Source organism: Chiloscyllium punctatum, chromosome 34 (assembly GCF_047496795.1).
Source record: "Chiloscyllium punctatum isolate Juve2018m chromosome 34, sChiPun1.3, whole genome shotgun sequence".
Classification (NCBI taxonomy): Eukaryota; Metazoa; Chordata; class Chondrichthyes; order Orectolobiformes; family Hemiscylliidae; genus Chiloscyllium; species Chiloscyllium punctatum.
In genome coordinates, this window is record NC_092772.1 from 60,566,809 (window position 1) to 60,594,188 (window position 27,380).

The following is a 27,380-nucleotide window of genomic DNA, read 5'->3' on the forward strand; positions in this document are numbered from 1 at the left end:
CACTGGACCCAGCCTGGGAATACACACAGACACAAAACTGCAGATTCAAACCCTGGGCAGCCCCTGGGCACACACTCACAGCACAAACTGACACAAGACATTTGCACAATTTAACCCACATTCTTTGTGCAAACTGATACCGCATTTTTGCCCAGATCTGCACAGGCTTTTTCTCAAATTAAAGAGTTTTGCACAGATTGATTCAAATTTTTTACCCAAATGAACACACTTTTATTCCACAGATTAAGACAAGATTTTTTACACAGGTTACTGAAACTCCAATGAACCTGCAAGCTTCGAGTTTTACCCAATTGTGGGTACACCTTCTTCCAGTTTGCTCCTTTTATTTGGCCATTTTTTTGGGGGTCACCTAGTGAAACCAGACGTTAAACTTGGGGTGGCATGGTGGCTCAGTGGTTCGCACTGCTGCCTCGCATCGTCAGGAACCCGGGTTCGATTCCCACCTCGGGGGCGACTGTCGGTGTGGAGTTTGCACATTCTCCCCGTGTCTGCGTGGGGTTTCCTCTGGGTGCTGCAGTACCCTCCGTCAATCCTGGTGAATTAACACATAGGGTTAGGTGCATTAGTTGGGGTAAATATAGGGTCAGGAAATAAGCCTGCATGTGTTAGTCTTCAGAGAGTCGGTTTGGATTTGTTGGTCTGAAGGGCCTGTTTCCATACTGTAGGAGAATCTAATCTAAATGTTCATGAAGAGAATTTCCATAAATCCCAGCAGGAGGGGACGGTTTGCAACTACGCGGTAGAGCTGGTGTACTGCAGATCAATGAGAAGTTGATGAGCCATGGGCACCCTCTTGCTGCTCATCAGAAACCCTGCAATTCCCAACATGACCCGCTTGGAGGACCAAGAGCCATTTCACATGTGTTTCCCTCCATCTGCTACTGTCGCTGGAATTGGTCAGTAAAGAGCAAAGAACACACATCGATTTGAATGCAACAATATCTGATCTGGCTCCCCGACCAGGAAATGGTCTCACTCAGTGTGGCAGGGGCATTCCCCAGAATGTGCCAAGTTTCTGGTTCAAGGCACATGGGTCATCCCTGATCAACCAGAAATTGCTTTGGGATGTCAGAGAGTTATAGAGTCACAGACATATACAGCACGGAAACATGCTTCGGTCCAACCCGTCCATGCCGACCAGATATCCCAACCCAATCTAGTCCCACCTGCCAGCACCCGGCCCATGTCCCTCCAAACCCTTCCTATTCATATACCCATCCAAATGCCTCTTAAATGTCGCAATTGTACCAGCCTCCACCACATCCTCTGGCAGTTCATTCCATGCACGTAACACCCTCTGCGTGAAAAAGTTGCCCCTTAGGTTTCTTTTATATCTTTCCCCTCTCACCCTAAACCTATGCCCTCTACTTCTGGACTCCCCGACCCCAGGGAAAAGACTTTGCCTATTTATCCTATCCATGCCCCTCATAATTTTGTAAACCTCTATAAGGTCACCCCTCAGCCTCCGACATCCAGGGAAAACAGCCTCAGCCTGTTCAGCATCTCCTTATAGCTCAGATCCTCCAACCCAGCAACATCCTTGTAAATCTTTTCTGAACCCTTTCAAGTTTCACAACATCTTTCCGATAGGAAGGAGACCAGAATTGCACACAATATTCCAACAGTGGCCTCACCAATGTCTTGTACAGCCGCAACATGACCTTCCAACTCCTGTACTCAATACTCTGACCAATAAAGGAAAGCATACCAATTGCCTTCTTCACTGTCCTATCTACCTGTGACTCCACTTTCAAGAAGCTATGAACCTGCACTCCAAGGTCTCTTTGTTCAGCAACACTCCCTCGGACCTTACCATGAAGTGTATAAGTCCTGCTAAGATCTGCTTTCCCAAAATGCAGCACCTCGCATTTATCTGAATTAAACTCCATCTGCCACTTCTCAGTCCATTGGCCCATCTGCTCCCGATCCTGTTATAGTTTGAGGTAACCCTCATGTGGGTCATGTGGGTTTTATTTTAAAACTCAGACAGAAACTAATTTTGTCAGGGACCTTCCACGAATTGGGATCGATTGACAAGCCTTAAGGAGTGTGTGCCAAAATATTGCAAGAGAGGTTGGGAAAGGAGTCCGGAGACAATGAGGAGCCACGGGATTCAAAATGTTGTTTTCTCCCGACCGTTGCTGCCTGACTCACTGAGTTTCTCCAGCAACTTCTGTGGTTTCTTTTTAAAGAAGCCAACAAACATGGATTGTGTGCACGAGTCTTCCTCTGTTTTTGCGAGTTTCCTCTGAGTGGTCTGGTTTCTTCTCATGGTCCAAACACATGCCGGTCAGGTGGACCGGCCATGCTTAACTGCCAATGGTATCCAGGGATGTGCAGATTAGATGGACTAGCCACTGGAAATGTAGCGGAGTGGGTCTGAATGGGGTGCTCTTCAGAGGGTCAGTGTGGACTCGATGGGCCAAATGGCTGGCTTCCAGACTCCATAAATAGGAGAGAGAGAGAGAGAGAGAGGGCGCAGGTATTCATGGCTCGGGCAAGAATGTGGCAGAGGCAGGTGAAGGAGTTCTGACGACATCCACGTATCAGAAATGGTCCTGGGAGTATCATGCAAATTTCAAAGTGAGATGTGCAACAGAGATAATACACAAACAGGGACTGGTGAACACAGCCCGGTGGTTAGAATTTCAGAGAAGCATATTGGGGCGCGTGCTCGGTGGGAATCACATCGCTGGTTTTGGAGCCAGTGTCTGGATGTTGCAGGTCGATACAATGACAGGGAGGTTCACTCAGCTGAAAAGCAAATGGATTAATATTACCTGGACTATCATCAAAGATCCTGCAACTCAATTCAAAAGCCCACAGACTCTGTTACACCACCCCCGATCACACTGTGTACATTCTATTGCTAAACAGGCAACATGAAATCAGTCCATCCGTGCTGATACAAGACTGAAGTTCATGCATTACACTTACCCCCTTTCCTGCTGAACACTGAGCTAACTCACTGAGTTCACTCGGATGATCCCAGGTATGGAGGGATTGTCTTGTGATTACCTAGAGGGCAGTTAAGAGTCAACGATATTACTGCGGGTCTGGAGTCACAAGTGGGCCAGACCAGGTAAGGATGACAGTTTCCTTCCCTATAGATTAACTAGATTCTTGATCAGTTGGATCTTGTCAGCAAAGCTTAAACAGATGAGAGCTCTACTCATTGGAATTGGGAAGAATGAGAGGTGATCTCATTGAAACATACATAGGATTCTTAAGGGGGTTTCCAGGGGAAGTTATTATTTCCCTTCATGAGAGAGTCTTGGACCAGAAGGCACAGTCCCAGAATAAATGGACGCAAGTTTAAGACTGAGATGAGGAGGAACGTCTTCTCTCAGATGGTTGTGAATCTTTGGAACTCCTGGTTGCAGAGAGCTGTGGGGGCAGAGTATTTCTGCATGTTTAAGGCTGAGGTATTTTTATTCATTCTGGGGACGTGGGTGTCGCTGGTTAGACCAGTATTTATTGCTCATCCCTAACTACCCAGAGGGCAGTTAAGAGTCAACCATATTACTATGGGTCTGGAGTCACATGTGGGCCAGACCAGGTAACGATGGCTGTTTCCCTCCCTATAGATTATATAGATTCTTAATCACTTGGATCTTTAAGGGTTGTGGGGAAAGGGCAGGAGAGTGTACGTGACCAGGCAATGATCCATTTGAATGGTGGTGCAGGATTGAGGGGCCTACAGGCCTCTGGCTGCTCCTATTTCTTACAGTCTTATTGTCTACCTGTTCCTCGCTCTTTGGTTTACTGCTGCTTAAGGGACGTTACGAAGCTTGTCAGCAAAATGGGAGCAATGTCAGGAACACAGAATGTCCACCCAGGATTGGTCTAATCTTAGGCCTCACCGCAGTCAATTGTGTCGGTACCCCTCAACATATCAAAGAGGATCATGGAACATGGGTAAAGATAACTAGGCTTGCTGTAAAAATAGACTGACACCAGTGTCCTTTGCCAACTTAACACATCTTCTGCAGATTATATCACAACTTTAAGCTCCTACCTTGGAGGAAGGTGGACCTTTTCCAAGGTTAACAGTTTCTGCAAAACAAAGATTAAACACTTAGGCCAAGCTTTTTAGTCTCTGAATATAACTGACAGCATCTGATACGGAGGAAAATTTATTGTACACAGATGTGCCTTTTCTCTCCCTCCTGTAGGAGATTGCAGCACAGCTCCATGAGATTCAGAGCGGTCCCAGTTTTCAGACTTCACCCAAGTGCCCCTCCACTGTAATCCATCTCAATCGAGTTATATGACCTTCCATCCTTCCTCCCGAATGTCTTTTTAAGGGGAGATGATGGCCGACTGGTATTATTGCTTGGCTGTTAATCCAGAGACCCAGATGATGCTCTGGGGACTCAGGTTTGAATAATGCAATGGCGAAGGTGGGGTGGGGGGGGGGGGGCGTTTGAATTCAATTTTAATGCAATTAGGAATCTACAGATGACCATAAAACCATTGTCAATTGTCAGAGGAACCTATCTGGCCGACTAATGTTCCTCACCTGGTCCGGCCTACATGTGACCCCAGACCCACAGCAATGTAGCTAACTCCTAGTTGCCTTCCGAAAAGGCCCAGCAAGTCTCTCAGTTGTATCAGTCGCTACGAAGTCTCAAGAAAGAAATGATTGTGGGTCAATCTACAGCTCATGGACTGCAGCGGTTCAAGAAAGCAGCTCACCCCCACCTTCTTAAGAGGCAACTAGGGATGGGCAATAAAATCCTGGCCCAGCTAGCGATGTCCCGTTAGTGAATAAAAAAAATCAAAGTTAATCTGGTGGTAGCGAGATCAAAAACTGAACCACACCCTGGTTTATTATTTTATAGAAACATAGAAAATGGGACTATGAGTAGGCCATTCAGTATGGTCATGGCGGATCATACAACTCTCCCTCTTTATGGGTATTTAAGCGGGCATTGGATAGGTATATGGAGGATAGTGGGTTAGTGTAGGTTAGGTGGGCTTGGATCGGCGCAACATCGAGGGCCGAAGGGCCTGTACTGCACTGTATTCTTCTATGTTCTATGTTCTATGTTCTAACTCCCTCCCCTGTTCCCCCTCTCTCCCCATACACTTTGATTCTTTCAGCTGCAGGAATGATACCTCACCCCTTCTTAAATACATCCAAAGTTTTGACCTCGACTGCTTTCTGTGGCCCAGAATTCCACAGGCTTTGGATGAAGGCATTTCTCCGTATCTAAGTCCAAAATGGCCGACACCATGTCGTTAGACTGTGACCCCTGGTTCTGGACTCCCTAGTCATTGGGAACACTCTTCCTTGTATATGCTCTGTCTAGTCCTGTTAGAATTTGATAGGTCTCATTCTATAAATTCCTGATCCATTCGCTCACCGTATGTCAGCCTTGCCGTCCAAGAATCAGTCGCTACACCCCCTCTATCGGTAGAACATCCTTCCTCAGATAAGGAGACTCAAACTGCACGTGTGGTCTCACCAAGGCTCCTGTACAATTGCTGCAAGACCTCCCTGCTCCCGTACACCAATCCTATCAGTATGGAGGCCAACATATCACGGTGGCTCAATGATTAGTACTGCTACCTCACAGTGCCAGGGAGCCAGGTTTAATTCCAGCCTCATACTGGATTAGTGGTGCTGGAAGAGCACAGCAGTTCAGGCAGCATCCAACGAGCAGCGAAATCGACGTTTCGGGCAAAAGCCCTTCATCTGGAATAAATTCCAGCCTCAGGCAACTGTCTGTGTGGGTTTCCTCTGGGTGCTCAAGTTTCCTCCCACATTTAAAGACGTGCAGGCCAGGGTGGATTGGCCATAGTGTTCAGGGGTGCGTGGTTAGGTGCATTAGTCAGGGCTAAACTTGGAGTAATGGTCTGGGTGGGTTAACTTCTACATCTTTGGGAGGAAACCCACGCAGACACGGGAAAGAATGTGCAAACTCCACACAGATCGTCACCCGAGAGTGGAATCGAACCCCAGGTCCCTGGCACTGTAAGGCAGCAGTGCGAACCACTGAGCCACCATGCCACCCAGTCACGTGGGCAAGAATAATCAAGGCCATACGTACCGTTTCCCCTGCGTTTCTTCTTATTAACTGCAGCATATATGGGAAATGCCTTTGATGGTGCTGCAGGAAAAAAAGGAGATCCATTAAAGCCAAAGATACAAAGGGAAAAATCTAAAGCACACTGAAGTCCCATTGGAAAACAGTATTCCAAGGAACGTTTCAGGAATTCCAATTATTACAGCCATATAGACATAAGGCTTCACAGCAAACAAAAAAAGAGACCTTTCTGCCTGTGCATCCATACAAGTCAAGCACTGACCTACTCCAGTTTTCCAGCACTTGGCTCATCGCTTTGTACATCATGGCGATTCAAGGACTAAGGACTTCTTAAATGTGATGATGGCTTCAGCATGTGCTCCCCTTACAGGATATGGCTTCCATTACATCCATGGCCCCTCTACTGCACTACCCACCAACAGCATTAGCAAACCCCATTGCAAGGATGGGTTGGTCCTAACCTCAGCTTCGGGTGTAACCTGTTGGACTTGTACAGATTCCCCCAGACCCCAACTTTGCAGTTGCCTGCCATTTCAATGAAACCACCTTGCCTTCAAGTTGACATTACAGTCCTGAGCTGGCTTACGTTTTCCAGCGAAGCCCAACCCAAGCTCCAAAAACATGAACAGCTGCTAGGGTGGGGGAACTTCAAGATGAAGGCGCACATTTCTAAGGTGAGAGGAGAAAGATTTAAAAAGGTCATGTGGGATAACTTTTATACACAGAGGTTTGTTCATGTGTGGACTGAAACTCAGGAGGAAGTGGTGGATGTGGGTATAGTTACAATGTTTATAAGACATTTAGATAAGTTAATGAATAAGGAATGTTTGGAGGGATATGTGCCGAGGTGGGACTAGTTTAGTTTGGGATTATGGTCGGCACGGACTGGTTGACCAAAGGGTGTGTTTCTGTGTTGTATGACTGTATCAGTTCACTTCAAAATAGAAGTTTTCTAATCTATGTATAAATATACGGAAAACTGTACTTGCATTTTGTTCCTGGATTTTTCTCACAAGTTTTGCTTTGTCCAGGCTGTTCCATAGCAGCATCTGTGCACAAAAAGGAAAGCAATTTAACTTTCATCCAAAAACAATTGGTCAACTTCCCTTCAATTTCCATTTATTTCATTATCCAAATGTTGCTGTCCTCGCATCCTTAATCCTGTTCATTTATTGGGGCTGAAAAAGAAACTTCAGCGGCCATTGGGGAATCATAGGATCATATTGAGGTAGGAGCAGTAGGCCATTCGGTCCTCAAGACGGTTCCTGCCATTTGAAATGCTCATGTCTCTGACCTCAACTCCATTTCCCTGTCCACCCCAGATTACCAATGACTCTTTACTTGTCATCTTGCAATCATTCATAAGCGGAGATTAAAATAAACCAACATCTACGTATGCAAACATCATTTAATTTAGGGTTTTCAATTTAATTTTTCTTCAATACCCTCCCTCCCACGTCACAAAAATGCCACCTACTCCCTGTGAAACATATATTTTTTCTGTAATGACAACATCTACATTCTCATATCATTTACCTCATGTGTAATTTGGTGGGGCTGCTGTACAACAGGGGAGGTTATGGCCTAGTGATATTAATCCAGTAGACCCAGGCAGTGTGGTGGGGACCCAGGTTCAAATCCTTCCTCAGCAGATGGTGGAATTTGAATTTTTTCAATTGAATTCAATAAAAATCTGGAATTAAGTGTCTAACAATGACCTCAAATCCATTGTTAGGGAAAAAACCCATCTGGTTCACTAAGGCCGTTAAGGAAATGAAATTGCCATCCTTTCCTGGTCTGGACTACATGTGACTCCAGACCCACAGCAATGTGGTTGACTCTTGACTGCCCTCTGGAGTAATAGGTGATGCTCAATAAATGCTGGGCTAGCCAATGGTGCCCTCATCCAGTGAATGAACAAAAAAAACAGTCTTGTCAGGATGGGGGAGATATGTTCAATAATTCGAGTGCACATCATGCTCAATGTCCATCATATGCCCACTGCAGTTCAGTTCGCCCGCAATGTTAATAGTGTGTTCACTTTGGTATAACGGTCACTGAGGTTGATCAAGTGTTATTGGTGTTGATAGGATTCTAATGAGGGGAAGTTGTTTTGCCGCTCTCCCTTCTCCTCTTGAGCCTCAATGAATAAGCCAAATGCATCATGCCCAGTAAGACTGAATAGTGGTTCTTTGTTAACACTGTGGACGAATGAGCATCAGCCTCTGGCTCCATAAGCATTAGCCTGGACTAGAGAATAGAACAGTAGAACAGTGCAGGTGCTGGTGCTGACCAATGACTCCAGGCTGGAAGCTAAGAATCACTTCCCTGGACACGAGTCTTTCATGACCCACGTTGATACAGCATTAAGTTGTCTCGACAACGGGGACAGCAGACCCACTGGCAGAACCTTCACGACATTTTCACCCATCGTTGGGGGAAATAAATAAACCTTGACTCTAATAAACCATCAAGTGCATCAAAATACTGCAGATGCTAGATGTCTGAAACGGATACAGAGAATGCAGGAGAAACTCAACAGGTCTGGTAGCATCTGCAGAGAGAGAAAGAGCAGAGTTAATGTTTTGAATCCTTCATGACTCTCCTTCAGAACTCGGTTCTGGAGTGGTTAGAGTTGTACAGCACAGAAATAGACCCTTCAGCCCAACAAGTTCGTACCCTCCAGATTTCCCAAACTGAACTAGTCCCATTTGCCCACAGTTGACCCATGTGCCTCTCACCCTTTTCTATCCATATCCCTATCCAAATGTCCTTTAAATATTGTACTCACTTCTACCACTTCCTCTGGCACATTGTTCCATATGTACATCACTCAGTCTGTGTGAAAAGGTTGCCCCTCAGGTCCCTTTTAAATCTTTCTCCTCTCCTACCCTGGGGACAAGACCTTTGCTATTCACCTTATCTATCATAGAATCCCTACAGTGTGGAAACAGGCCATTTGGCCCAACAAGTCCACGCCAACCCTCTGAAGAATAACCCACCCGGACTCATTCCCCTACCCTATTACTCTACATTTACCTCTGACTAATGCACCTCACCTACACAGCCCTGAACACTGTGGGGCAATTTAGCAGACAATTCACCTGACCTGCACATCTTTGGACTGTGGGAGGAAACCGGAGCAGACCCAGAGGGAACTCACACAGACACGGGGAAAATGTGCAAACTCCACACAGTCACCTGAGGCTGGCATAGAACCCACGTCCCTGGCACTGTGAGGCAGCTGTGCTAAGCACTGAGCCACTATGCCACTCATGACGTTATAAACTTCTATAAGTTCACCCCTCAGCTTCCTACAGCCTACAGAAAAATGTTCCAGCCTAACCAGCCTTTCCTTATAACTCAAACACTCCAGTCTCGGTTACATGGTTGTAAATCCTTTTTGCACCCTTTCCAGTTTAATGGCAACCTTCCTATAGCAGGGCGACCAGAATTGGATGCAGTGATTCAGAAGTGACCTTAGAGTTCTGAAGAAGAGTCGGGCCAGACTCAAAATGCTAACTCTGTTTCTCTCTTGATGGATGCTGAGTTTCTCCAACATAACCCCGTGTTTGTGTCCACTACACCAGCTGCTCAATGCAATTAAAGCACATAGGTGCTGACGCTGGAAATGTCAAATAAAACCCAGAAAGCACTGTAGATACTTGCAGCAGGTCTGGAAACATCTCTGCAGAGGGGAAAGACAAAATGAACATTGTGAGTCCAAAAAAGGTCTTATCAAACTTGAAATGTTAACCTTGTTTCTCTCTCCACAGAAGCTGCCAGACCTGCTGAGTTTCTCCAGTACTTTCTGCTTCTATTCCAGGTGCTCACTGCAGTTGCGTGATGATCGTGTCTTGTGACTTACCACTGCCTGTTGAAGTCCACCTGAAATGCCTTGCCTGCTGCTGTCCTGTGGTGCTAAACAAAATGAAAATAATTCAGGGGGTTTCTAGATTCCCTACAGTGTGGAAACAGGCTCTTCAGCCCAGCCAGTCCACACCGACCCTCTGAAGAGTAACCCACCCAGACCCATTTCCCTCTTCCTAATGCACCAAACACTACGGGCAATTTAGCAGGGCCAATTCACCTGACCTGCACATCTTTGGACTGTGGGAAGAAACCAGAGGTAACCCACGCAGACACGGGGAGAGTGTGCAAACTTCACACAGGCCTGAGGCTGGAATCGAGCCTGGGACCCTGGTGCTGTGAGGCAGCAGTGCTAACCACTGAGCTGCCCCAAGTTCAATCTGTGGCTGTACAGGATTAATGCTATTTTACTGTGACTCGGGGCTCAGAGAACACAAAAGGTTTCATTCCTGGGGACAGAGAGAGCCAGACGATAATTTGTGACTGAAGTGCAAACACGGGAGAAAGCGAGGACTGCAGCTGCTGGAGATCAGAGTCCAAAAGTGTGGTGCTGGAAAAGCACAGCTGGTCAGGCAGCATCCGAGGAGCGGGAGAGTGAACGTTACGGGCATAGGTCCTTCATCAGGGGTGATCAGGATTCTTGATGAAGGGTTTCTGCTCGAAACGTCTGCTCTCCTGCTCCTCAGATACGGCCTGACCGACTGTGCTTTTCCAGCACCACACTTTTGGACTCTGAGTTCCAAGAGTGACCTCCTAAAACATGCAGACAGAGGTAACTGTTCTGACATATAAACGGTTTCGAAAATGCATTAAAATGGAGCAACGGTTCTGCCTGCAGGTCCCCAGCTATGTCTGAAGTTGTTTAATTCAAAGCTTATCATGAGGTCTGAAATAATTCCACAAAGGCTGCTACCCTGTCATCACGTCCCCTTTGGGCATAGGTTTAGGGTGAGAGGGGAAAGATATAAAAGAGACCTAAGGGGCCACTTTTTAACCCAGAGGGTGGTACGTGTATGGAATGAGCTGCCAGAGGAAGTGGTGGAGGCTGGTACAGTTGCAACATTTAAGAGGCGTTTGGATGGGTATATGAATAGGAAGGGTTTGGAGGGATATGGGCCGGGTGCTGGCAGGTGGGACTAGATTGGGTTGGAATATCCGGTCGGCATGGACGGGTTGGACCGAAGGGTCTGTTTCCATGCCGTACATCTCTATGACAATCAGCAAACCCCTATTCTCGGAGGTCCACCTGGCTGACCATGTTCCAATCACGAGACTGGCATGCCCCAAATCAAATTTCATTGCTCAGACTTTTAAGTATAGGAGTTGGGACGTTAATGTTGAGGTTGTGTAGGATGTTGTGAGGCCTCTTCTGGAATACTATGTCCAGTTCTGGTCTCCCCTATCATAGGAAGGATGGAGAGGGCTCAGAAAAGATATACCAGGATGTTGCTGAGAATAGAGGGTTCAATTATAAGCAGAGGCTGGATAGGCTGGGACTTTTCTCACGGGTGCGTAGGAGCTTGAGGGGTCACCTCATAGAGGATTATAAAATCATGAGGGGCATCGATAAGGTGAACGGTAGGCGTGTTTTCCCTCAGGTGGGGGCATATTGCTCAGGAGAGAGGAGAAAGGTTTGAAAAGGATGTGAAGGCTAATTATTTTACACAGAGAGTGTTCCATGTGTGGAATGAATTTCCAGAGGAAGTGGTGGATGTGGGTACAGTCACAACAATTAAAAGACATTTAGATAAGTTCATGAATAAGAAATGTTTCGAGGGATAAGCCCAGGCAAGTGGGACTTGTTTAGTTTGGGATTATGGTCGGCATGGACGAGATGGACCGAAGGGTCTGTTTCCATGTTGTATGACTCCACGACTATAAGTTTGTCATGTGACTTTTGTACGATGACAAACTGATCGAATGCACTTAATGCAAAATCTGATCATTAAAATTCTGCCACTTTTGCTGATTTAATCAGGTGGTTTGTAGTTGTCCAAAGGCTTAAGCCTCTCACCAAGTTATGGGGTTAACATATACATCTCTGGACTCCTCTTGCCCCTTGTTGCAGCATGCGACCCAGCAATCACACAGTTCTCTGGAACAAAGCATAAGGAGGGTTAAAAGATACAATAATGCTCCATCTCTACCTGTCAGACAGCCTTATTACATGTATGAGGCTGGAAAATACATTTTCAGTGGCATATACAGTACAACCTCAATTATCCGAACATCAATTATCCGAATACGATTCTCAAGGTCCTGTAAAAACAGCATTAGGCCACTCAGCATTCATTTATCAGTTTAACGGCGTTATGGTGTTTATTGCCAGATAACCGAGAAATGTTGGGATGAATGGCACTTATACATTACTGCTTGTAAACGATAGATCAGTTATCAGTTAAACACTATTATGGCATGCACTGTCGGTTAACTGAGAAATGTTCAGATAACCAGCACTCAAATTGCCACTTGTTTACGATCATATCGATTATCCGAACAATCAACTGTCCGAACAAAATACTCGCCGCCCATCTCGTTAGGATCATCGAGGTCCTATACGCAGAGAGTGAAGTATTACACCGTTCAGGATGGACTGAGAAAGATGTGCACTGTGCAATTCTTATTCTCAAATTACTGCAAACAGGAGAGATCCGAGACAAAGGGATAAAATGATAAAGTCACAGAGAGAGAGAGAGAGAGAGAGAGAGAGAGAGAAACAGAAAAATATAAGCAAACCTCTATAAAGGCTTACCACCCACCCAGCCCCTCTGTTTCAGTGCTAGCCCAATCCTCACACAAGCCGAAAGTCCACATCATGGTGGAATATACCAGCATCCCATAATGAAAAGATTATTGAAGTGTTGGCATTGTGGAGCTGCCATAGAGTCATACAGCACAGAAACAGGCCCTTCGGCCCAACCCATCCTTGCCAACCAGTTTTCCGAAACTGAACTTGCCCCATTTGCCTATCCCTCTACACCTTTTCTTATTCATGTACCTGTTTAAATGTCTTTTAAATGCTGTAATTGTACCAGCCTCCACCACTTCCTCTGGCAGCTCATTCAATACACTCACCACCCTCTGTGTGAAAACGTTGCCCCTTAGGACCTTTTTAAATCTTTCCCCTCTCACCTTAAACCAAGGCCATGTAGTTTTAGACTCCCCTACTCTGGGGCAAAGATCTTGGCTATTCACCCTATCCAGACCCTTCATGATTTTATATACCTCTATCAGGCTAATCCTGAACCTCCTATACTCCAGGGAAAAAAAAGTACCAGCCTTTCTAGCTTCTCTTTATAACTCAAACACTCCAGTCCCAATAACATCCTTGTAAATCTTTTCTGCACCCTTCCCAGTTTAATAACCCCTGCACATTTATAGCTATTTAGAATCAGAGAATCCTGACAGTACAGGAAGAGGCTATTCAGCCCATCAGGTCTGCACCAACCATCAAACAGCATCACAGCCAGACCCAGGCCCCTACCTTATCCCAACAACTGCACTTATACTATGGTTAATCCACCCCAGCCCGCACATCCCTGGACACTATGGGCAATTTAGCATGGCCAATCCACCCTAATCTGCACATCCCTGGGCACTATGGGACAATTTAGCATGGTCAATCCACCCTAACCTGTACATCCCTGGGCACTATGGGACAATTTAGCATGGCCAATCCACCCTAACCTGCACATCCCTGGACACTATGGGCAATTTAGCACGGCCAATCCACCCTAACCTACACATCCCTGGGCACTATGGGACAATTTAGCATGGCCAATCCACCCTAACCTGCACATCCCTGGACACTATGGAACAATTTAGCATGGCTAATCCACTCTAACCTGCACATCCCTGGACACTATGGGCAATTTAGCACGGCCAATCCACCCTAACCTACACATCCCTGGACACGATGAAACAATTTAGCATGGCCAATCCACCTAGCCTGCACATGCCTGGACACTATGGGCAATTTAGCACGGCCAATCCACCCTAACCTGCACATCCCTTGACACTATGGGACAATTTAGCATGGCCAATCCACCCTAACCAGCACATCCCTGAACACTATGGGACAATTTAGCATGGCCAATCCACCCTAACCTGCACATCCCTGAGCACTATGGGACAATTTAGCATGGCCAATCCACACTAACCTGCACATCCCTGAACACTATGGGACAATTTAGCACGGCCAATCCACCCTAACCTACACATCCCTGAGCACTATGGGACAATTTAGCATGGCCAATCCACCCTAGTCTGCACATCCCTGGACACTATGGGACAATTTAGCACGGCCAATCCACCCTAACCTACACATCCCTGAGCACTATGGGACAATTTAGCATGGCCAATCCACCCTAGTCTGCACATCCCTGGACACTATGGGACAATTTAGCACGGCCAATCCACCCTAACCTACACATCCCTGAGCACTATGGGACAATTTAGCATGGCCAATCCACCCTAACCTACACATCCCTGAGCACTATGGGACAATTTAGCATGGCCAATCCACCCTAGTCTGCACATCCCTGGACACTATGGGACAATTTAGCACGGCCAATCCACCCTAACCTACACATCCCTGAGCACTATGGGACAATTTAGCATGGCCAATCCACCCTAGTCTGCACATCCCTGGACACTATGGGACAATTTAGCACGGCCAATCCACCCTAACCTACACATCCCTGAGCACTATGGGACAATTTAGCATGGCCAATCCACCCTAACCTGCACATCCCTGAACACTATGTTACAGAGGAAGGGCCCCCTCTTCCCTCACTCCCCCAGTGAACATGCGGAGGAATTATCTCCAATGCAGGAAGAAATCTCTCTGCCAGGTGAAGTGTCACTTCTCTCTCACTTCAAACTCTCCCTATCTCTGCGATGACACCCACCTCCCACCTAGCCTCATCCTCTATCACTCTCAGTGTATCACGCAGTGTCCCTCACCTCATGCTCCATCCATGGTACTCAACACACCCTCACTCTCAGGGGCTCTCTCAAGAACTGTACAGTTCATCGCTAACCACATTGACACCCATTCGCCAGAACGTTGAGAGTGAGTAAAAACGATGAAGACCTGCAAGGTGCAGATATCGCCACGTAATCCTGTTCAGACACCGCTGAACTGTTGCGCAACATCCAGAGGAAGGGGAGGGGAGGGAGTCCGATACCTGGTTTCATTGTATTCTTGCGATTGTTCGTCCTTTTCAAATCCGCGGTCACAACATGACAGCCACAATCCACGAAAAGTACTGTGAGCGAAAAAGGTGCAAACCATCATGAAACCAGCCTTCCTTCCATTGACCCCCATGTACACGTCCCCCTGCCTAGTGAAAACAGCCAACATCATCAAAGACCCCTCCCACACTGGTAATACTCTCTTCCACCCTCTTCCATCAGGCAGGAGATACAAATGTTTGAAAACACACACCAACGGATTTAAGAACTGCTTCTTCCCCACTGTTACCAGACTTTATAACTGATCCCTGGTATATTAAGATTGATCTTGCTCTGCACCTCAGCTGTAACATTATATTGTGCATTCTGTTCTATCCTTTGATGTACTTATATATGGTATAGTTTGTCTGTTTAGCATGCAAAACAATACTTTTCACTGTCACACAGTGCATGTAATAATGATAAATCAAAGTATACAACTCTATAATTATATGACTCTTGAAAGAAAATTGCGTATAACACGTTCTGTTGATAAGCCCCTTTGGCTATGTGAGGCTTTTTTTTGTTTCTGACTTTGAGTGTTTCAGTGTTTAGCACTTATTTTCCAGTTATAGACCAGGCCAGATCCCCCCCCTCAAAACATGTCAGGAAAATAGCACAGACTCTCACTTTGCTAGTTGTTTTAAGCAGGTGCATGGTGGATATTCCGGAAGTGATGCAGTTGGTCAAACCACTTAGTTTGAAACAAAATGGAATTTATTTACAGGATTACTGAATGAAACACAAACAAAAGAGAACAGAATACAGACTAACAATCTATCTGACATCCCAACTGATGATCCCAACTTAATGACACTGTTCCAAATACTTGTAACAATCCCCATAAACACCCCTCGGCACAAAAGGTAAAATCAAACATGGGGTCTTACAGGAGAGATGTCAGAAAGAGATTACCACCATTGGGTCCACAGCTTCACAACACTACTGCTAAAATAAACCAAATTAAACCAGAGAAAAACTGAGCTGGGAGAACTGGCCACTGCACTTTGATTGTACAAGTGCTTTTTTCCCCAAAAACTTGAAAACCTATTGCCTGAGGCAGTATCTGTCAACTATAATCAAACTGGCCCAGAAACCCTTCAACTTAGACTTTTCGGAGTCCGTCTCTTTTACGACCTCTCTGAAAGAAAAAAGCCAAGGACAGCATAACCTTGTTAAAGGAGCGACATCATCACAAAACTTCAACTGCAGCCAAAGCTTCTCATACACTTCTGATGAGGTTATTCCTGATGGTTCTCGCATGACCTCTCATGAATGAAGTGGATTTGAAGGTCCCGATGACGATCATCTCTGTTCAGTGATACTCCATCTACGTGTATGAGGACTCTGACTGAAAGCTATCTTGAATGTTTCAAACCTTATCTTTTTTTCCATTAAGGACTGTGGGATGTGGATAGGGTGAATCACCAAGGTCTTTTTTCCGAGGGTGCAGTAGATCAAAACTAGAGGACATAGGTTTAAGGTGGGAATAAAAATGCCTTGAAGGGCAACGTTTTCACACAGAAAGTGGTGTGTATTTGGAAGGAGCTGCCAGAGGAAGTGGTGGAGGTGGGTACAGTTACAATATTTAAACTTTGATGGGTACAGGAAGGGTTTAGAGAGGTATGGGCCAAATGCTGGCAGATGGAACTAGGTCAGATTGGGATGTCTAGTCAGCATGGATGAGTTGTACCAAAGGGTCTGTGTCTGTGCTGTCTGCCTCTATTCTTTAACAACTATTACCGAAAAAAATTGATTTTTATTTCTGCAAAATTAATCTCTGCAGAGAAAGTTAATTTTTTCTGCTTATATGTTTTGAGTTATTTAGAAGGGTACTTTAATATTTCCAACTGTACATTAATCAGCTTTGCATCTTTACCAGATAAGTTCAGTTTTCAAAAGAAATTACTAATTTCTTTGGTGTCTGTTGAAGAAGTCTAGTTGATGGCTCTTTCTGATTCTTTTGAAACCATGTACATAATTGGCCACATCTAAAAAGCATTGTCATAAATGCTCTGATCATTGGATTATTGAGACGAGAGGGACACCCCCCTCAGTCAGTAGTAAGAGTTGCAAAAGAAATGTTGATAAATTGGAACTAAAATATGAATCAAATCAGAAAAACTGGAAGTAAAAACTGTGACAAAAAGCCCACATTTCACTTAAGTATAATCAGTAAAGTTCAAGATTTTAATACCGTATATACTCAAGTAAAAGTCGATCTCATATTGTTGGGCAAAAATTCTGGAATTTTCCAGGTATTCATGTAAAAAAGTCGATCCTAGCTCTTCACAGATAATAGATCAACATTTATGATTTAGTCTTCCGGTCCGTTATACTCTGCTCCAGGTTTTCAAACTTACCATGTTTAATTTTTTTTTCTTTAATCATCGAGAGATCAGGTGGACTTCAACTAAAGACGCGGCACGAATTTCGGCCCCTCAAAATTAGCGCCCATGTAATAGTGAATCCCATAAATTTAGTCTTATAAAGTAGTGAAAAATTTGGACTATTACTCACATATATACGGTAATAGTTTTTTGTCTTTTTGAACGTTTAATTTCAAACAAAATTAATAGATTTTGCCCAGATGAATTTCACAGGGAAAGTAATCAGTAATTTCGCATAGGGGATCTTAACTTTCACTTCAAGCCCCATAACATTACTCTCTAACAATAGTACCCACTCATAAAGAGTCAGTGACCTGAAACTATAATTGGTGATGATGCTGACTCAACTTTTCCAATGCATCTTTTAAAAGAAATTATAGACACTCACCTGGTTTCAATACCATCTTTTAATCTTGTTTTGCAGCAAGACATCCATGTACCACAGCAATGCCTTCCGAACAAACACACATTTCAGCAAAGATACAAGTGTAGCTGGCTTTGACAAGCAGCCACAAATATTAAACATGCAACTTGAAAAACGACAGTCATTTGAACTAAGCACACTAACACACCCACAAAAAGAATGTTCCAACCTGAGAAAATTCCGAAGGTGATGGGGAACATTCTGACCATGAGCTGGACAGATTTGTAAAGGGTGCGCAACATGTTCAGTGTCACCCATGTCTCATTCATTCAGCCTCCTGAGTTACAGAGGTCTAGAGCACAGAAAAAGGCCCTTTGGCCCATCGAGTCTGCAGCAGTCAAAAACAGCCACTATTCTGTTCCTATTTTCCAACACTTGGCCAAATGCACGGATTGCCTTGGCATCACAAGTGCACATCAAAATTCTTCTTCTGCCTCTCCCACTCTTACAGGGAGTGAGTTCCACATTCCCACCACCCTCTGGGTGAGAAAGGTTTTCCTCACATTCATTTTAAACCTTATGCTTCTTACCTTAAATCTATAGCTCCTCGTCACTCCAGGAGCAGTTCAGAGAACATTTCACCAATCAACCCCATCGCCCCGTGGCCGAACACTTTAACTCCCCCTCCTCCTCTGCCGAGGACATGCAGGTCCTGGGCCTCCTCCACCGCCACTCCCTTCCCACCTGACACCTGGAGGAAGAACACCTCATCTTCCACCTCAGGATCCTCCAACCCCATGGCATCAATGTGGACTTCACCAGTTTCTTCATTTCCCCTCCCTCTCACCTTAACCCAGTTCCAACCTTCCAGCTCAGCACCATCCTCATGACCCATCCACCTGTTTATCTTCCTTCCTACCTGTCTGCTCCATCCTTCCCTCTGACCTATCAGCTATATCCCCACCTCCATCCACCTACTGCACTCTCCCCAGCCTTCTCCCCAGCCCCATCTCCCTCCCATTTATCTCTCCACCCCTGAGGCTCCCAGCCTCATTCCTGATGAAGGGCTGTTGCCCGAAACATCAATGTTCCTGCTCCCCAGATGCTGCTTGGCCTGGTGTGCTTTTTTCCAGCACCACACTCTTGACACTAATCCCTCCATCAAGGAGAAAGGCTTATTCCTATCTACCCTGTCTCTGGCCATCATAACCTCAACCATCTCAAGTGCATGTGCGACAGGAAAATGGATTAGTCCAGTGGAAAACTGAGGCACACTAGACCGTGTGTGTCATTCTCTTTCTTTCCTCCATTAGGACAGTAAGGAGAGCACAAATGGCCTGAGTACCTCTGGCTTTAGGGATACTCAGGACCGACTTCCATTCTTTATCACTGTTTGGTGATCCCTTGCTGTAAGTAACTCCTCAAGTACTGAAGCAATCCCAATGCAACAAGATCTAGATAATATCCAGACTTGGACTGACAAGAGGCAAGTAAAATGCGTGCCACTCAAATGCCAGGTTATGACCATCTCCAATGAAAGACAATTTAACCTTTGCCCCTTGTCATCCAATGGTCTTATCATCACTGAATCCCCCATATCAACATCCTGAAGTTACCATTGACCAGAAACTGAACTGGACTCACCATGTAAATATAATGACTACAAGAGCAGGTCAGAGGTTTGGAATACAGTGGTGAGTAACCCATCTCCTGACACCCAAAGCTTGTCTATTATCTGCAAGGCGCAAGTCATGAATGTGATGGAATACTCTCCGCTTGCTTGGAATGACTACACTTCCAACAACACTCAGGAATCTTGACATCATCCAGGAAAGTAGCCCCCACTTGAATGGCACCACATCCACAAACATCCAATCCCTCCACCATGGATGCACTGTAGCAGCAGTGTGTAGCATTTACAAAGTGTACCACAGAAACTTGCCCAGGATTCTTAAACAGCACCTCCCAGGACAAAGGCAGCAGATACATGGGAACACCACGCTCTGCAAGTTCCCCACCAAGACACTGACCATCCTGACTTGGAAATATATCAACGTTCCTTCACTGTCACTGGGTCAAAATTCTGGAATTCCCTCCCTATGGGCTGGGTCAGCTTACAGCTTATTGCTTCTGTTAATCATCCCAACATCCACAAATCAAGCTGCATTAGAACATTATTTCAATAAGCCACCCCACACCGCAGCACAGAGGAACTACACAGAGCAGAGGAAAATCACCTATACAGTGTATTCAAAAAGAACAGGTACCCAACTTCTCAGCCACAAACCCAAACAAGCAGACAAAACATGTCCAGAAACCCTAGCCATGCTCCCCTACATCAAAGACAGCTCAGAAATGACTGCCAGACTATTCAGACCCTTTGGCTCATGGTAGCCCACAAACCCACCAACACACTAAAACAGCAGCTAATGAACTTGCAATATCCCATACAGACAACAAGCAAAACTTATGTCACTTACAAAATACCATGCAAGAACTGTAACAAATACTACATTAGACAACAGGCAGAAAACTAGCCACCAGGATACATGAACATCAACTAGCCACAAAAAGACATGACCCACTCTCACTAGTATCCTCACATACAGATGAGGAAGGACACCACTTCGACTGGGACAACACATCCATCCTAGGACAAGCCAAACAGAGACACACATTAGATTTCCCAGAAGCATGGCATTCCAACCAGAACTCTATTAACAAACTTATTAACTTGGATCCCATTTACCACACCCTGAAAAAAAGAATAGAAAATGGCATAACCAGAGGAAATGACATCACCAACCTAAGGAAACTAAACACATAAATAGAAGGTGGGCCATATCACCAGTGCCTTATCCAGAGGCTCACTGATGATGTTTCCTCATATGGCGAAGAAACATCTGAAAATGAACCTTCCAGCTCAGCAAGCAAACCTACATGCAGAACTAATATTAATATGAATCCTTATTAAAATCCGTAGGCTTTGTGTTTATAAAAACAAACACAAGAGATGCACTATGACTAAAATTATGCGCAGCTTTTTGAAAAATTACCGATGGGATGGGACATCGCTGGATAGGCCAGTATTTATTACTCAGAGGGCAGTTAAGACTTAACCATATTGCTGTAGTTCTGGAGTCACAGACCAGGTAAGGATGGTAGTTTCCTTCCCTGAAGGACATCAGTGAACCAGATGTCTTCTTCAATAATCAACATCGGATTCATGGTCGTCATGAGATCCATAACTCCAGATATTTATTAAGACTGAATATCCACCATCTGCCATGGCAGGATTTGAGCCCAGGTCCCCAGTGCATTAGCTGAGTTTCTGGATTAATAGTCCAGCGATAATACCACTGGGGCATCGCCTCCCTAATTGTATTGATTTGGGCTCCACAGCATATTGCCCATACCATCTCGTGCCAATGCCACATTGCTAGTTTGAGATTAGGCCAATAAAACTAGACTTCCTGAATCAATATTTGGATACGCTTGAGACCTCTAATGTATTTCATTTTGCAGTGAGTATTAAATAAGTTATAATGTCTAGCTTCACTTCGATCAATCTATGGGTAGGTCACGTATTGAGTTATTCCATCCAGCTTTCATCCCCATAGGTAACAGCTAGCCAGCCATCCCAGAGAGAATGAGGGGACTGGGCCTTCAAGTTTAGAAGAAAGAGAGGTTAATCCATTGAGGCAACAACATTTTTAATATTATTCCAGAGGGTGGATGCAGAGAGGATGCTCCCTGTGACCGGGAGATTAAAACAAGGGGACACGGTCTCTGAATAAGGAAGAAGCCGCTTAGGGCTGAGGCCCAGAAGATGATGAACCTGTGGGACTCTCTTGCCCGGAAGCACTGTGGAATGTCAGTCATCGAGTCTGACCGTGACAGGGATTAATTGGGAATGCCAATGACATCAAGGGATTTTTTAGAAATTGCAAGAATTGAGGCAGAAAAACAACCTGGGGCTAAAGGGCTGAGTGGTCTCCTCTGGCTCCTATGTATGATGATTTTATAAAAAAGAACTTGGGAAATCTCAAATATCGATTGCCATTGATAACAGGTGATGGACGACCATTGCTAAACACCAATTTTATACCTGGGCAAATATGCACCATTCAATAAGATGATTTGCTTGTGTTCCAAATTTCATATTCACATCAATGACCAATAATCTTGAGATTCCATTGCCTGACAAAAATCTATCTACTTTTGCTTTAAAAATATGTTCTGAGCCTATAAAATATTTCTCCACATCTCCATCCTAAAAGGACAAGTCCTGGTTTTAAGAAGTGTTCCGTACTTCTGGACTTGCCCACGAAAGGAAACATCACTTCTACTCCCTCCTGTCAAGACCTTACATCCCCCAATCAACTCACTCCTCACCTTCCGCAGCACTGGATTGAAGGAACCTAACTTGTTCAACTTTTCCTTCTAAGACAACCCACTTCGTTCAGATATTGAGCCAGTGAAACCTCTTCAGAAAGCTAAGGAAATTATGCATTACCACCCCCCACTATCCAGATGCGTTACAGCTTAGTTTGTCAACTGCTTTGCCCAAGATCACAAGAAATTTCAGAGAGCTGTTCACGCAGCCCGGTCTATCTCACTAACAGCCTTCTGTCCATTGACTCTCTCTACACTTCCTGCTACCTCAGGAAAGCAACCAATTTCACCAAAGACCCCTCCCATCCCGGTTACAATCTCTCCCACCCTCTTTGATCGGTCAGAAGACAGAAAAGGTTGAAAATGCATGTGAGTAGATTCAAGGAAGGCTTCTTTCCTGCTGTTATCAGACTTTTGAACGGACCTCGCATTCAATAGAGTTGATCTTTCTCTGCACCTTCTCTGCAGCTGTAACACTGTTCTATTACCCTGATGTACCTATGTATGGTATTAACTGTCTGACTACAACGCCAAACGATACTTTTCACTGTATCTCGGTATGTGATAGTAATAAATCAAATCAAAATCAAAATGTCTCCAATGCATTTATAAATTTCCTTAAATAAAGAGACCAAAACCGCATTCAGTATTCACGGTATGGTCCCAACAACGCCCTATAACTGAAGCATGACGTGGTAAAGGATAGCATTCCAGTAGCTTTATTATTTACTTGTTGTATCTGCAGAATAACATTTTGTGATTCCTATGCTAGATCGATCAGCACCTTAGAATTCTACACACGTGGTTCATTTAAATTAGACTTTGTTATTGTGTTCTCCCCGCTAAAATAAATAACTTTACATTTCCCCATATTATACTCCATCTGGACAGTCGCTGAACCTATCTATATCCATCTGCAACCTCCTTTTTAGATATTTGCAGAAACTCTCGCTAACCAGTTTTACATTTCTAGCAAGCCACCTGTCACTCTACGTTCTTCCTCCTGATTAGCCCTTCAGTTATTCTGTGCTTTTTATTTGTCATATCCTGATTGGTCATTCATCTTTGCGCAATTGTCTGTTTTTTTCCTTAAGTGGGGTGTACTCCCCTCAGAGTTTTTCCCTACTGTAGAATTTTCTGCAGAATCACAAAGTGAATGTCTCTGGGTCCCGTGGGATGAATTGCTTTGGCATCTGAGGGATTGGCGAAAGTGAGGACGACAGATGCTGGAGATCAGAGTCAAAGAGTGCGGTGCTAGAAAAGCACAGCAGGTCGGGCAGCATCCGAGGAGCAGGAGAATCGACATTTTCAGCAGAAACACTTCATCAGGAATGAGGATTGAGGGCCGGGGTTGCTGAGAGATAAATGGGAGGGGGTTGGGGATGGGGTGGAAGGGTAGGTAGCTGAGAATGCATTAGGTGGACGACGTTGGGGGAGAAGGCGATAGGTTGGAGAGGAGGGTGGAGTGGATAGGTGGGAAAGACGATGGACAGGTCAAGAGGGCAGTGCCGTATTGGAATGTGGGACTGGGATAAGGTCGAGGGTAGGGAAATGGGGAAACTAATGAAATTCACAGTGATCTCGCTTGGTTGCAGGATCCCGGATCGAAGATGAGGCATTCTTCCTCCAGGCGTTAGGTGGTTAGGGTTTGGCAATGGAGGAGGCCCAGGACCTGCAGGTCCAGGTAGCTTCAGCACTCACAGTTTACCACACACCAGGCTATTAAACCAAAGTATTGAGAAGTTTTGGTAAAAAAGAAATAAAGAAGCAAATTATATGAACTTTTACCTTGTCCTCGTTGTTCCATTGGGAGACCTGCCGCTACAGCAAGATAGCAAGATGCCACGATAAATTCTGGAAAATAAAACCAGATCTATTCATTTCAGAAAAGGGAGCTCGTGATCAACGTCACTTTCCACAGCAATAGACAGCCAAGCAAAGGAAGAAATGAAAAATACAATAAGTATTTGCACAAACAAAATTTCACAGGTCTACAGTGTGGAAGCAAGCCATTCGGCCCATCCTGTCCACACTGCCTGTCCGGACAGCATCACACCCAAACTCACCACCCTACCCCATCCCCATTACCCCACATTAATCATGGCTAATCCACCTTAACCCGCATATCACTGGACTCCACGGGGCAATTTAGCATGGCTAATCCACCCTATCCTGCACATCCCTGGACACTATGGGCAATTTAGCATGGTCAATCCACCCTAACCTGCACATCCCTGGGCACTATGGGACAATTTAGCATGGTCAATCCACCCTATCCTGCACATCCCTGGACACTATGGGACAATTTAGCATGGTCAATCCACCCTATCCTGCACATCCCTGGACACTGTGGGCAATTTAGCATGGTCAATCCACCTTAACCTGCACATCCCTGGGCACTATGGGACAATTTAGCATGGCCAATCCACCTTAACCTGCACATCCCTTGACAAAATGAGATAATTTAGCATGGTTAATCCACCCTAACCTGCACATCTTTGGACTGTGGGAGGAAACCGGAGCACCCGTAGGAAACTCACGTATACGTGGGGAGAATGTGCAAACTCCAGTCGCCCGAGGGTGGGATCGAACCCGTGTTCCTGGTGCTGTGAAGTAGCAGTGCTAACCACTGAGCCACCGTAGCGTAAAGTGAAGGTACAAAAATGCTCAGGAAAGGATCTACAAATTATCAAGCAATCTTCTTGGAGACAAAGAGGGAATGGCTGAGGTTCTAAGTGAGTGTTTTTGTTGCCTTCATGAAAGAGGAGAATGTGGTTACCCTTACTGTAAAGGATGAGGTGGTAGAGACATTGGATAGGATAAAAATAAAGGTTAGCAGTGCTGGTGGGTCAGATGTCATTCCTAACTGGCTGATGTGCACCAGAAGTTAACAAACAAACTAATGATGATCAGAATTCTTCAACTTTTCTGTATAACGTGATGGTAACAGAGGACTGGAAGACGATAAATTTCACATTCCTATTCAAAACAGGACAGTCATGCACTCAGAGAGATGTATAGCACAGATGCAGACCCTTCGGTCCAATTTGTCCGCACTGACCAGACGTCCCAATCTGACCTAGTCACATTTGCCAGCACTTGGCCCATATCCCTCTAAACCCTTCCTGTTCATCTCCCCATCCAGATCTTTTAAATGCTGTCATTGTAACAGTCTCCACCACTTCCTCTTAGCAGCTCATTCCATACATGTACCACCCTCTGCGTGAAAAAGTGCCCCCCTCAGGTCCCTTTTAATTCTTTCCTCTCTCACCTTAAAGCAATTCCCGCGGGTCTGGACTCCTATACCCTGGGAAAAAAACAGACCTTGTCCATTCACCCCTCATGATGTTATAAATATCTAAAAGGTTACTTCCTAGCCTCTGACCCTCCAGGGTAAAAGATCCTAGCCTATTCAGTCTCTCCCAAGCCTCAAATCCATTCAACCCCATCAACATCCTTGTAAATTCATGGACTATCTATGGTGGACAGTGAATCCAGTGTAATATAGTCTCCCTTGGTCGAATGAGGTTTCAAGTTCAAACTCCATTTTAGCAGTCCAGCTCATGATCTAAGCTTGTACTTCAATGAGGAACTGGGGAGGTCAGTGCCAAGGTGTTTTAGGTGAGATAGAGGCATAGAATCAGTCAGGTCAGTCACAGAGTCATACAGCGTAAAAAACAGGCCATTTGGCCCAAATGGTCCATGCAGACCAGGTTTCCTAACCTGAACTAGTCCCATTTGCTGACATTTAGCTCATATCCCTCTAAACCTTAACTATCCATGTGCCTGTCCAAATATCCTTTAACTGCTGTAATTGTACCCATCTCTACCACTTTCTCTGTCAGCTCAATATCAAGCTAGGATCCCACATTAGCTTATATTTAAATGACTTGGACTGTGAATGGAAGGGATGTGGTTGAAATTTTCAAATTAAATCACACTGGGTGTTTGATTATTAACAAAATACAATGCAATGGGGTTCATTTCTAATGGAGTAGAGCTGCTAAGAATTTACATTACACTCGAATGGCAGAGGGTTTGATTTATAAGGAGAGGCTGGATAAGCTGAGACCTTTTTTTCCCTGGAATGTAGGAGGCTGAGGGGTGACCTTATAGACATTTATAAAATCGCGAAGGGTACCGACAAGTTGAATAGCCAAAATGTTTTTCCAAGGGTCAGGGAGTCTAAAACTAGAGGGTAGCAGTGTAAGGTGAGAGGGGAAATATTTAAAAGGGACATGAGGGGCAACCTTTTCATTCACAGGGTGATGCCTACATGGAACGAGCTGCTGAAAGGAGTGGTAGATGCTGGTACAATTACAACATTTAAAAGACCTTTGGATAGGTATGCCTGGTTAGGAAAAGTATAGAGATTTGTGGGCCAAAACCTTTATTGCACCCTTTCCAGTTTAATAATATCCTTCCTACAACAGGGCGATTAGAATGATGCACAGTGCAAGTTCTGCTATAACCCATGTTTCTTCAGCACAATTGGATTTATGACGATTGAAGAATTTAGACCATTATTTGTAGAACATGAACTGTGTTGGCTATAAGGCGATTTCAGTCCCATTAATTTTCTTATATCACGAGATCGCACAAGAGTGTTGTGAAGAAAGCTTGTGGTGTTTTGGCTTTCCTTTACAGGGGGATCGAGTTTAACAGCCGCAAGGTTTTACTGCAGCTCTACAAGTCCCTGGTGAGACCACATTTGGAATATTGTGTCCAGTTCTGGTCGCCCTACTATAGGAAAGATACAGAGGCTTTGGAGAAGGTGCAAAGAAGGTTTACCAGGATGCTGCCTGGACTGGAGGGCTTGTCTTATGAAGGAAGGTTGAATAAGCTCGGACTTTTCTCTCTGGAGAGAAGGAGGAAGAGAGGAGACCTGATCGAGGTGTACAAGATTATGAGAGGAATAGATAGAGTCAATAGCCAGAGACTTTTCCCCAGGGCAGGACTGACTAATATAAGGAGTCATAGTTTGAAGATATTAGGAGGAAGGTACAAAGGAGAAGTCAGAGGAAGGCTCTTTACGCAGAGAGTTGTGAATGC

General features: G+C 45.0%; 1 protein-coding gene across 4 annotated transcripts in view; it reads right to left on the reverse strand.

The window, feature by feature from the left end:
• Positions 1–201: 201 nt before the first annotated feature.
• LOC140458903 (uncharacterized) overlaps positions 202–27,380 on the reverse strand; it is a 53,019-nt gene continuing 25,840 nt past the window's right edge. For 2 of the 4 annotated variants that reach the window (XM_072553652.1, XM_072553651.1), the window contains exons 9-17: positions 24,117–24,182; positions 17,958–18,020; positions 15,134–15,214; positions 11,959–12,039; positions 9,943–9,995; positions 7,064–7,123; positions 6,078–6,137; positions 4,040–4,077; positions 202–2,775 (exon numbers count right to left, since the gene is read on the reverse strand). In XM_072553652.1, coding sequence (XP_072409753.1) covers positions 2,662–2,775; positions 4,040–4,077; positions 6,078–6,137; positions 7,064–7,123; positions 9,943–9,995; positions 11,959–12,039; positions 15,134–15,214; positions 17,958–18,020; positions 24,117–24,182 — 616 coding nt within the window. In that variant the 3' untranslated portion in view covers positions 202–2,661. The remainder of the gene's footprint in view (positions 2,776–4,039; positions 4,078–6,077; positions 6,138–7,063; positions 7,124–9,942; positions 9,996–11,958; positions 12,040–15,133; positions 15,215–17,957; positions 18,021–24,116; positions 24,183–27,380) is intronic. The other 2 variants (XM_072553654.1, XM_072553653.1) reach the window with 2 other exon arrangements.